At 42.8% G+C, this 12,620-nt stretch overlaps 1 protein-coding gene across 1 annotated transcript; it reads right to left on the reverse strand.

Annotated features, from left to right (window-relative positions):
* Positions 1 to 185: 185 nt before the first annotated feature.
* On the reverse strand, positions 186 to 3,489 carry LOC120847641 (the record flags this gene model as incomplete). The annotated part of the gene is made up of 2 exons (XM_042290237.1): positions 186 to 313; positions 2,943 to 3,489. Coding segments are annotated over 2 exons (675 nt in total), but the record flags the coding sequence as incomplete, so codon positions are not given.
* Positions 3,490 to 12,620: the final 9,131 nt, after the last annotated feature.

A 12,620-nucleotide genomic window follows, 5' to 3' on the forward strand; every position in this document is an offset into this window, starting at 1 on the left:
TTGGTGCGATGAGTGTAGAACGTTTCTTTGCCTAAAGTGGTTGTGATAAGCCTTCGATGGCTGCGTCAGATGGTTAAGTACATAATCAGGCGCGAGTAATAAGCTGTAATATTTCATGAATTCCCCGTTCTCAATCTGGTTTTTCACTGCCCCAAATTTATTAGTACGTAAACGAAGAGAAAAATCTAGTCCTCGGGATTTCTAGACATGCAATGATTCTCGTCGAGCGATGGCTGGTCTCTTTTAGTTGGGCTGCCCGTGACTAAAGCAATAGGGTTGATTGCAGTGCCAGGCAAACTTGGTTGTCCGGGAGCTGGAACCAGTTGATGCAGTCGACTTAAATCCTTTAACGAGGGATTCTCGTAAGTTTCAGAACGAACAATCCCTCTGATTGTGAGCTTGACTTGGCCATTTTCAATGGTCTCACTGGATATAGGATTACCGCATGCTTTTTCATTGCCAGTTGAATATTTGGAAACTTTATATACTTTTTTGTAAAGTGGCGCTTAGGTTGGTTTTTTTTTTATACCGTACCAAGTGGTATTTTTGAGCTCCAGATAGCTACATTTCAGGTGGTATGGTATGCAGGCTGCAAACCAAGTGTATGAAGCATTATGAAACTAATTTTATCTATAAAATATTTCTTATAAAATGCCTGCTTATAAGTGCAACCATCCCGCCTAATCATAAAGAAATACAGAAATTAAATATTAATAATAATAATAATATTCTTTATTCAGACAAGTGTCTAGGAGGAGGGGGCAAAAGGCGATTTAAATCGCCTGACAAGGCTCCATCCCCCTGCACAGTCAGCAGCAGAACGTACAGAAACATACGAACAAAAACAATCAAATACTCATAGTGGGATTACACTGAGATACAGTGATAAAACAAAAAAAATGCGGCCGGAAACTTTAATAAATCATGTTATACCTGAAAGGTACGTTTTCAGTGTTCGTTTAAATGTGTATATTGTGTTGGAATTCTTGATCATGGACAGTATTTCAGGGTGGTTGTTTAATAGCTGTGCGATCTGATTAAGTATCCTTTGTTTGCCGTAGTTTGTGCGTACTCTAGACTGAGTGTAGTGGGTATGGCGAAATGAGTACATTGATGCATTGTTGATGTAATTTTCATGTACAAACTGAGGGTGTGCTGTTATTTTGTAAAACATGTAAATGGCAAGTTTTTGAATGAGTGATTGTTCTGCAATAGGAAGAGAATACTAGATAAAATATGGGCTAGAGTGCTCCTTATATGAGATATTGGCGATTGACCGTACTGCTCTTTTCTGTAGAATGAGCAGCTTGAATATACAGGTCTGTGAGCACGTACCCCATACCGAACTGCAGTAATTTAAACAAGAATGAACAAGAGTAAAGTATAACTGTCGTTTTAACCACACCGGAATGATATATTTGAGCCTACTTATAATGCCTATTGACCGGGAGATGTTGGGCCGTATCTGATCAATGTGATAAGACCAATTAAGGTTTTCTTTAAAGCATACACCTAAAAACGTGTGAGCTTTTACATATTGAATTTCACTATTTCTAAATCGTAGGTTAAGTTCTTGATTAAAAGTTTTATTTTTTGCTCTAAATATCATATATTTTGTTTTCTCGGTGTTTAGCTCTAATTCAGTACATGTCAACCATGCACTCAACTCTAACATCCAAGCATTCGCGAGTGATTCAAGTTTATCTATGTTGGCACCAGAAAAAATACGCTTGTATCATCGGCGTATACCACAATGTCAGGTGTGTGGGGAATGTTGACAATACCATTAATATACGCCAAAAATAAGAGTGGTCCAAGGATGGACCCCTGGGGAACACCATAATGTATTTTACCGATCTCTGATGGTAAGTAATTTTGAATAAGTTCTAGGGCTACTCCTCTAATACCATAGTTATACAACTTCTTCAGAATTATTTCATGCTTAATAGAATCAAACGCTTTCCTGAAATCTAAAAATATCCCTAATGTGTAAAGCTTGGTCTCAAAATTGGTTAAAAGTTTGTCCTTGATTTTCAGTAAAGCTTCCTCGGTTGATTTCCTTTTTTGAAATCCATATTGTTGTTCAACAATTAGGTTATTTTTAATGAAATGCTCCGACAACTTGGAGTTTATTATCTTCTCTATTACTTTTGAAAATACTGGCAATAGAGATATAGGTCTGTAGTTGTTTAAATTATTAGGTGGCCCACCTTTGTGTATTACTGATACTCGGGCGATTTTTAATTGAGCAGGAAATATCCCGGTGCTTAATATTTTAGCACAGATTGCTGATAGTGGTTGACATATTATCCCAGCAATTGCGTTTATAGGTTTAACTTTTAACTCATCATCGCCGCATGCGCCGCTGTATCTTAATGAATTTATTACGTTAAGCACTTCAGTCTGTGTAGTTGGTGACAAAAATATAGACTGTTGTAAACATACGCGGGTATGAAATTCAAAGTTTCTTTCCTGTTTTAAGGAGAAAGTCGGAGCGCCCGAAAGCAAAAAATGAGCTTTAAATAGATTTGCAAGTTCTCTACCAGAATAATCCACGTCATCTATTCTAAGGACATTGGGGATGGTACTGCTTGACTTGGACATCAGTTCTTTTGCCGTCTTCCGTACTTTCACTGAATTATGTTGAATCGTAATGAATTAATTTTTATAATAGTTTACTTTCGCCTTTTTTATGTCAGAGTTTAACTTGTTCTGTTTTTTTTTGTATTCAGCCAGTATATCGAGGTCTTTTGTTTTTATGAATGTGTCGTAAAGTTTATTTCGCTCATTTATTCGTTTGAGAAATGTTACGGTAATCCAGGGTTTCCGTGATTTCTTGTGTCTTTTGGCTTTCCTAAATGGGAACGCATATTCATAGGCTTCTTTTATCTTCTCTATAAACTTATCGTCGGATTTACTAGGGTTTGGCTCATTGTATATACCATTCGAGTGTATGGCCGATACAAGCGTAACAAAGCGTTCAATACTATAATCGTTTATGTCTCGATAATAAGGGTTAGTTATATTCGTTTTATTGTAGCCAACGTTTGCGCACGGAAGAAAGCAAAAGAGAGGTAAGTGATCACTTAAATCCACCGTCAGTACACCAGATACTACGTCATTTCTCATTGCATTGGTTAAACATAAATCAATTAAAGTTTCCGTCTCAGATGTGACACGGGTAAGACACTCAATTACATTTTCATATCCATGTGATTGTACGAGGTCTAGGAATTCTAACTGCCATGAGTCAGACAACATAAGAATTATATTAAAATCACCAACAAGTATCATAGAAAGTTTACTCTCAGATGCATACTGAAAAATTTCTTGTAAAAAGTCTAGAAAAACACTAGGTGATCCGGATGGCTGTCTGTACACAACACCTATAATGTAATCACGGCACCCTACAAGAAGACACTCATAATTAGCACAGCTGCATGCCAAGTAGCTTTTATAGTAAAGGGACACTCCCCTACCTTCTTTCCCAGTTCGAAATATCTCTGTATGGTAGTAACCATTAAATTCAGGAATATGGGAATCATTCGTAAGCCATGTCTCAGTGAATGCTAGGATATCAAAGCGTAGTTCTAGGCAGTCAAGTAACTCTTCAATTTCGTCAGATTTGTTTCTAATGCTTCTTGTGTTTAAATGAAATACAGATAATTTATTGTCATTGTGTGCAATGTTTCCATTAAAAAGATTTCTGAACGAATTGTTATCATAATAACCGTGTTCTGTGGAAAAACTTCCCATTATCGAAAAAATAAAAGTAAAAGTGAATTTCGCGTTTCTGATTAACGTATCAGTTCCAGGTCATCTTCGCGTTTTATCCTGATAAGACGGTCACCGGCAGCTTTTCTCACGAACATCTTTCCTTCTCTGTGCCATGCAAATTGATAGCCCTTTTCAGCGGTTTTGGTCCTAATCTGCCAGAATAACTTTTTGTTTTGAGCTGTCAGGTTTTCATAGATGCGCACTGTCGATTTCATCTGCCTTAGGAGCGCATTTCCCTGTAGCCACTTGTCTCGGGTGAGACGTGACGCAAATCGCACTAAGATGACTGGAACTTTGTCGGACTTAGGGGGGAGTCTGTGTGCTGCCTCGATATCTTGCTCGGTCAGCTTTGGTAACTGAAGTTGTTCCGAGAGCGCGTTTTCTTGACTCGGTAAGTTTTCCTTTCCGGAAGGCGCCAGCCCGTGTACTTCAATGCTTTGCCTTCTACTGTACTGCTCTAGATCGTTCACTTCGCGCCTGAGCTGTTGGATCTCAGTGTCGCCACTTGTTTCCACCCTCTCGACACGCCTTTTTAGCTCGTTGATTTCTTTTTTCTGCTGTTTAACTTCGGTAAGCAGTTCGTCATACTGGTCAGACAAGACCTGGACCGAGCGCTCGATTCCATCAACAGTGTTCTTGATTTTCATCAATGCGTCAACTTTTGCGTGTAGTGTCATCAAAACAGAGAGTTTTCTACTTATTTCCGCAAGTGTGTTTCCATCATCTTTTTCGTTGCTTGATTTGGGATCTTCACCTACTGGATCGCTTCTTGCTTTTGCTTTCTTACAAGTTAGACACGTCCAGGCTTCTTTCGAAGCAGCACTTTTCTTTTTGAATGCGCTTTTAGACACTCCCGAACACGCCCCCAAGTGGAAGCTGAACCCACATTCAGCACAACACATAAGTGAGTCACTTTTTGGCAAGGGTTCATCGCACGCTATACATGCTGAATCCCCTTCATCAGATGACGGACGGTGCAACAATTTTTGCCTCCCAATTAACTGCTGGAATTGATCCATGTCACCTGCAGAATCAAGAACAGGCCACATTTTCTTACGTGCGGTAGTTTTTATATGTATAAAAATAATTATTGGGGGAAAAAGGGGGGGGGGGGGGGTACGTCTCAACTCTTACCGTCTTTCGAGTGAGGTGCCCAGTGACGTCACTTCAGAATTCCCATCCCTAACCTCCGCGATTGCCTACTTTTCAGGGTCGGATTAAGCTACATTAGAGCACCGCACGTGCTTACCACTATTGAACGTCGCGGCGAGCGATCGAGACAAGAGGCGGTTTCACCGTGGGATGGCTGGTTCAAACTTGCGCAAAACTCTCTTGCCGCCGACCGAATTTACCGGACAAAAAAGACCGCACCATTCACATCTGTTGCCATCCGCCGCGTCCGCGCGGCTCGGCGCGTCTCGCAGATACCAGAGCGTTGACCAAAGCAGACTGCCCCTGGTTCGAGCAGTGTTCGAAAAACTGCTCTCGCACACTTCCTCTTCCAGTCAACGCTAGCTCTCAGTGTCAAGAGAATGCCCAAGATTCCCTCGACGATACGAGAACGCAATAATAAAATAACGAGTAAACGGGGACAACATCTGTACGTACCACCCATGCCAACTTTTATTCCACAGATCTTTCTTGGGGGTACTGTCTTTCAACCCTCTTGTCGAAGAGTTTGCGATAAGGAAAGAGGGACATCGAAGGTAAACAGACAAGACAGGCTTTCGTTGAATGATTTTGTCTCGACAAGTATTTGCATCGACACAACGTTACCAGCGACACGGCGTCATTTGCATAACTTGGGAACTCCAACTCCGGCTGTAACCCCGACTCGGGCTACTTTACCAGAATGTGACGTCAGCACACGCCATTTCCTCCTGGCGTTTTGATTGGCTGCGGCGGCGCGGGAACCCTTTTTACGCGGGAAAAATCGGCCACGGAGCGATTATTCTTCCGACGTCGGCGGCGAGCCAATAGGGAGTTTTCGTAGACCGCGTTTCCCCCTCCACTAAGCCCTCCGCAACGAAGAGGCCGCCACTACGACCGCGCGCCGGTAGCCTTGACTGTAGACTTCCGGCTATCGTAGCGGGTTGCGGAGGGCGTTGCGGGACGGCGAAAAGGATTCACGAAAACCCTCTAATTTCAAACTCTGCGTTGATTCGCCTGCTGATACGGAGGTCGGAACAATGGGGAGGCTCAGAGGGTAGGCTAGCGGCGAAGAGGAAATAGTTTGGTTGATATCCGATAGATGGCGACACGAAAACCTCTGTACACCAAATGACATGACACCGTAGATCCGATGACCGTCGCACGCAAATACAGCCCCAGAGTATTATTTATTTTTTTTTTGCGATTACGCAGCGGAATTGCAATACTTCGAGGAAGGTGGCACGTTTTTTTCTCACTTATGCCAAGACAAAAAAAAAAAAAAAATTAAAAACTTAAGGCTGCAAATTCTTTGAACATTGAAACGTTGCAGTGCCCCTTTAAAGGGGACCGTGAAGCTCCAACTTAAAAAGAAGCTGTGCCCAGCGATTTGCCACTTTAGTGGACTGGATGTTTTCTATGTCGTCACGGTACTTAAGATTAAAAAAAAAAGCGCACTCAATTTCTAGTGTTTAGTAATCTAAGAAGAAAGAAACCGACCAGAAAATATTTGTTTCTTTTATGACGTAATTTCTTACACAACATTCCTTTGAAAACATACGCCTATAAGGTCATCACGTGTTTAGGAAAATATATGCGCCCTATTTTTTGAGACATCGACTGTACAGCAAACTCGGCACATTCAAAACCGTGTCGAGGGCGCTTTACGTTTCTCGTCATGTACATGACGTTTCTATTATTGATTTATTCTCTTAGCCTGTCTTAAAGAGGTAAAAAAAAAAAACTATTTTTTAAAATAAAGCTTGCTCGGAATAAATTCTTGACGTACATAACCTACAAAATTCGCATCAGTTGAACGACTCCAAACCCATCAGCTCACAACCAAAACAAGCGCAATGAGATATTGCTCTGAATGTGTTCAACTAACGTTCAATATAGCCACTTGAGGCAGTAAAGGGGGGGGGGGGGGCAGTCTCAGAATTTTGTCAATAACAAGTATGTGTCAGCAATATTCCTGCAATGAACTGAACTTGTCTTTAAACAAATAACAAACTAAAATATGTGAAGGCGTCCAATGAACACACAAGAACATATAAGATAGTATATTACCTTTTATACAAGTTACATAAAAAATAATAAATCTTTTTTTCAATCAAAGGCCGGCAAACATTTTGATTACAGAAAAAAAAAAAAAGAAAAAAAGATCAGAAGTGCCACGTGGCGTAATCCGTCAAAAATGAATTAGAGATATATTATTACGTTCTTCAGCCAGGTTTTGAGGACACGCGCACAGGAAACGATGGTCTGACGTAAGCATTCGAACCAACGTCACGAGTAAAACTAATTAAAACCACATGGCATACTACCAACAACTTTTTTGTGTGTGTGTGATTGTGCTTTTTTATTTTTACTGAGACTGTTTGCAACGAGACGGTTAGGCATGCGGGAGCTAGAGGTTTACTGAGAAAGGGCTGTAAGAGTTGAATGTAGGTATCAGTTATAAACAATATAGTGAAAAGTGAGCAAATATTTATTACTTGTTCTTAACAACCAAGAAGTTTATCAAGAGGAGAAGGACGAAGAGAGAAAAAAAAAGATCTGACTTTTTAGAAAACCGATTTTAAATATTTGACCATATTTTGGTTCAAATTATATATTGCTTTAATCCTTTAAAAAGCTCGAAGCAATATATAATTTGTTTACCTGCGTGAACTGAATACCACCAGATAGCTTCAATTTAGAGCTACACATGTTGGTTTAATTATGACTTACGTCTTAAGACTCTTGACGCTTAGATTACCTCTCGCCATCCAAATTTTAGGAAAAAATAACTCTTTGAACGCGAGCAAATTCAATGTATTATTTCTGGAAACAACAACGTGGTTATTTCTATCTCGAACGGCTTACATAGTAGTATTTTCATGTAACCGTGCTCTCATAAATATAGGTTGCTCAGGCCGATGAGCGTGCTAGCCTGCCGTATGGAAGATACATTGTATCGTTTATTATTGTGCGGCGCCAGCTGTCGCATTTAACATTACATGCAAAGCATCAGCGCTCTTTGTGCTCGGGGTTTGATTTGTTATGTTCTTTCTTTTGTGTGTACCGCATTTTTTGTTTTGTCTTTACGTAGCATTTTTCTGTATGGGACCGTTTTCACGAAAAAGATGTTACACAATAAATTGTACAAGTCCCGCTTTTTTGTAGGGTCGGCGCGGCTCTGCAGCCGAGGGCCTACAACGTCAAGATTCGGACTGCCTTCGGACCGCCAAAAGAGCAGGCCATCGCTGATCCCCCCTGAGGGGGGACGATCGGCAAAGGAAAATGTACGACAAACATTGAACAAGAGGTTTACAAATTGGCATATAAAAACTATAAGAGATCGAAGTACACAAAATGCACAAATTCCTGCGCACATTAGTCATAATACAAAAGCTTACAGAGTTTCTTAAACAATACAGAATTTATGTTGGTCACGATTCCGTACGGCAAGTTGTTTCATCCTGCAATGCTTTGTATGACAGGGCGGAAATATGAAGGAGCTATTATGCGACCGATATTGTTGAAGTATGCACGAGTTAACTGTTCAAGATGAAATTTAATGAGCTGCTTGGCGGTAACTATTTCTGATGTATGAGGAACTGCAGTAAATGGCATGAAAGAAACGTATCGTGTTAGTTTGGCGCCTAGTGGGTAATGAAGAGAGGCCAAGATTTGATTTTAGGGCGGAGACATTGCCTTCGGACGAAAAATTGCTTAATATATAGCGGACTGCTTTATTTTGAACGGACTCCAATTGATCACTTAGATAGTTTTGATGCGGATGCCACATTATGCTGGCGCATTCAGGTTTAGTGCGAATCGTTGTTTTCTACGCGGGTAATTTTGTTGCAGAAGAGGCGAAATTAAGAATTCTAATATATATATATATATATATATATATATATTTAGTGAGCAAGCGATACGGTCTTCGATATGTTTCTTCCATGATCAATTTTCGAAGATATGAACACAGAGATACTTATGCAGCGAGATAGATTTTAGTTGCTGCATTAGTAACGTATATTGAAAAGATGATTAGACACAGTCTTTTTTGCATTTACCAGGGTTAATATTTTGGGGTCTCGTCTGACCCCCTTCTGGTCGACGATCGGAAGCCGGCGCCTGGAGACATGTCATCGGTCGCCTCCGTAGCGAAGACGCGGTGCGGTGCCTCTGATTTCTGAGTGCGTTAAACGCGCCCCTTCTTAAACGACCTCGAGAACGACGCCCGGAGTACGACCTTAAGAACGACCTCAAGGACGACTTCTAGGACGACCTCGAGGACAATGCCTAGAGACGATAACAAGGGATCAGGACCTCACTATCTAATAATGCCAATAAAGGCCGACTCACGCTGTTTCTTTATTTTTATTTATTCATACTTGCCACGACCATTGGGAAGTTTTCTGTCAACATCCGTGGACACATGTTTCCCCAGATCCAAGCGCATAACAGCTTCGCTGTAAAACCGGTTTCGTTAGAGCCGACGCAGCTGTTTCCAAAGCCACCCTCGCACACGGTCGGGCTCAACGCAAGTGCGTGAATTTCCCTATACTCCTACTCCGACGCTCCGAGTTTCATACTCCGAGCGCAGCAACTAAACGGAGCACAGCGTACACGAGCGCGACATACCGAAACTATTGACGAGCCACATGAGCCACTTCCAAACGCATGGTTATGACGAGCCCGGCATCTCGTGGATACGGGGGGCACAAGCCGAGATTATTTCGAAGATAAAATAATTAAGGCCTCTGTAAAACAACAAAATGCAAAAAAAAAAAAAAGATGGTGACGTGAGGGAGTTTTTACGAATGTTTTAATATTCGTGAAGGGTTTGAAGACTCGCTTTGAGCACACATGCGGAAAGTTACCTTGACTAACCTTGACCGATCTATTTATTGACCATGCATGCTGTTCAGATCTAAACGAAAGACCACATTCTTGAACCCGCTTCTCGACGCAGGACACTGTCAAACTTGGCAGATGTTCTGTGGTTCCGGAACCCGTCGATGTGCTACGCCGATACCGGCACACCACCGTTAAATAGATAGCACGTCAGTTCGTTTTCAGGCGAGATGCATGAACAAACCTTTTCCGCAATGCTAACTGATGTTTTGGCCTTCCAGTCGAAGTATCTTTATTCGCTGGACTAGGGCATTCTAAAAGGGCATCGGTCCGACTGCCTTCTCATCTCGATAACTTTTCTGTCGCTATGCTATCGACATGCCACCGTTCGATAAACGAATTCGTTTTTAGGCGATATGCATGAACAAGCATTGTCCGCAACGCTAACAGATATTTTGACTTTTCAATCGAGGTATCCTTATTCGCTGGGGATAGTCTAAGCCAGTGCTTAAAGTCTCCCGTAAGTTGAGGGGGGTCCCTACAAGAAGGTAGGGGGGGGGGGGGGGGGGGAGGGTTCTGACGAGATGTACTAGATGCACATAAAATAAACCCCACTGCTGACTCTACCCACGCTGTACCTGCAACCCTCAAATTGCTAATCCCCAAAAGTCCAATTTCTAAAAACAAGCTATTTTATTGCAAGATATGCTTTTGATTTTACTCATGCTGGGGGCTGTGGAGAGGGGTCTCAGACCTTCCGTTAAAATCAGTGGGGGGTCCGAGACCCCCTGAGACCCCCCAGACTTTAAGCCCTGGTCTAAGCATTCTAGAAAGGGCTGAGGTTTGAATGTCTCTTCATCTCGACAACGTTTCTGTCGCTGTTCTATCGGCACGCTACTGTTTGTTAGATGAACTCGTTTTCAAAGGAGATGCACGTACAAACCTTCTTGGGAACGCCAATCACTGTCTTGGCTTTCAAATAAAATCGCTTTTACCCACTGGAATAAGCACTGTTCAACTGAAAAAGGGCAGCGGTCCGACAGCGCCCTCCGTCTCGACCGGTCTCGACAGCATTTCTTTCAGAGCAGCCATCTTGTTTGTGGACGTGACGTCACGGAGCGCGAAGAAGTCCCTCGCGCTCCGAGAAATACTCGGTGCACGAAGACCGCGCTTGCTCGTGTGTCAGTCTCCGGCTGCGTCCCTGTCATACTGAAGCCTAGTTCACATGCAGCGGTTTTCGCCCTAGAGCGGCGCGATTTCTGCCGTCGCGGCGCTTTGGCCAGCACCAGCAATTCTGCGGCACGAGCGCCGCGACGGCAGAAATCGCGCCGCTTTAGGGCCAAAATCGCTGCATGTGAAACCCGCTTGAGGCAACACGACGGCAACAGCAGAACAACACGTTGCCCAACAGTCGGGCAACTTGTTGCTCGCTCCCCGTGTTATCGGACAAACCGGTCACATTGCGACAACAGCAGCACAACATGAACGACAACGAAAATGTCGCCTCGGTATGACAGCTTTCGGCCAAAAAAACCAGCAGCAATTTGTGTTGAACAATGTGTGTTGCCCTGATCACCGGCTGAGCGAATTTCGGGCCGGATCTATGCCAACACAAATAGTTTTGATGCCAGAGCTAGTTCCTTATCAATAACGTCCCACTAAAATAAAGGCTTGGAAAACGTTATCTAATAATAATTAAGGCTGGCGTGCAGCTAAAATAATTTGATGAATATTCCTACTACGTAATTACGGAAAGCGATTGTCGAAATGATCACAGCTACGGTCATGAACGTTCCAGATGGTGTTAAAATTAGACCCGCCAAGAAACCAACTCACATTACTAGTAGTGAAATAAAATGGCATGGCTACTCACCCAAGTATAATAAAAAAAATAATCCAGAAAAAACAAAGTTAATAAGTCGAAGCATTAAAACGACCACTCTGATCATGATCTTTGATGCTTGGAACTTGAAAACAGCCAGCAGGCACCTGATTTGTTTCGAAAATACCCAGGACGTTTTGGGAAATGATGGATCACATAGCAGGCTGTAGGAAACTAGACAGCGTTGAAAAATATTTATTCCATCAAATTTTATGAAGGCCAATCGTGTCGGTGTCGCAATTTTGAAGCACTGTCAGGTCAGCTCAACACCACGTTACAAAGGACTCTTTGGCGTACTGCCGGTGCTAGTTCAATTTTACAGTAGAAATAGGAATTGCATGCAAGAAACAAAAACGGACAAAAACATCTCATACGGTGGCGTAAATCCCGAACATACATTAGATATCTTACTGTCCTCGATTAGGGCCATCCGCCATGTCAGCGAATGAAGAATATTTTGATAACTTATAGGTTGGAAAATACTTCCCGTGTCAATTTTTCTAATCACAGTCACTGATTGATGTCGTCTTGTGGTACTTTCCGGCCCTTCCAGTGCACTAGCACTTTGTAGAGTCAGATTTCCAACGACGCCGCTCCGCACACGAACGAAGGTAAACAATCAAGTTGGCGGAGTGTTCCTGGTGTTGTACCCGCCGTCAGTGCGGTGCGACAGGGTGGCTGGGTCAACAAATCGGCCGACATGGTTGCCGGGCGGCAGCAACATGTTGCCCGACCGTTGTAGTCACCGCGATGTGACAGGGTCGCCGGCAACACGATTTTTTCGTGTTTTCGGACAGAGTTTCCAACTGGACCGTTGGTGTCGCCGCGATGTGACAGGGCCTTCAGTGAACGGAGCGCTGAACTCTCACTCTCCGGAGCACGGACTTAACACGCTCAATGGCGAACGCGGCGGCGTTCATCCCTGGACCCCCTTCTCGGGAAGGGCGGCCCCTGAGGGCCTGCA

This window comes from Ixodes scapularis, unplaced genomic scaffold (genome assembly GCF_016920785.2).
Source record: "Ixodes scapularis isolate PalLabHiFi unplaced genomic scaffold, ASM1692078v2 PGA_scaffold1__304_contigs__length_218370807, whole genome shotgun sequence".
NCBI lineage: Eukaryota > Metazoa > Arthropoda > Arachnida > Ixodida > Ixodidae > Ixodes > Ixodes scapularis.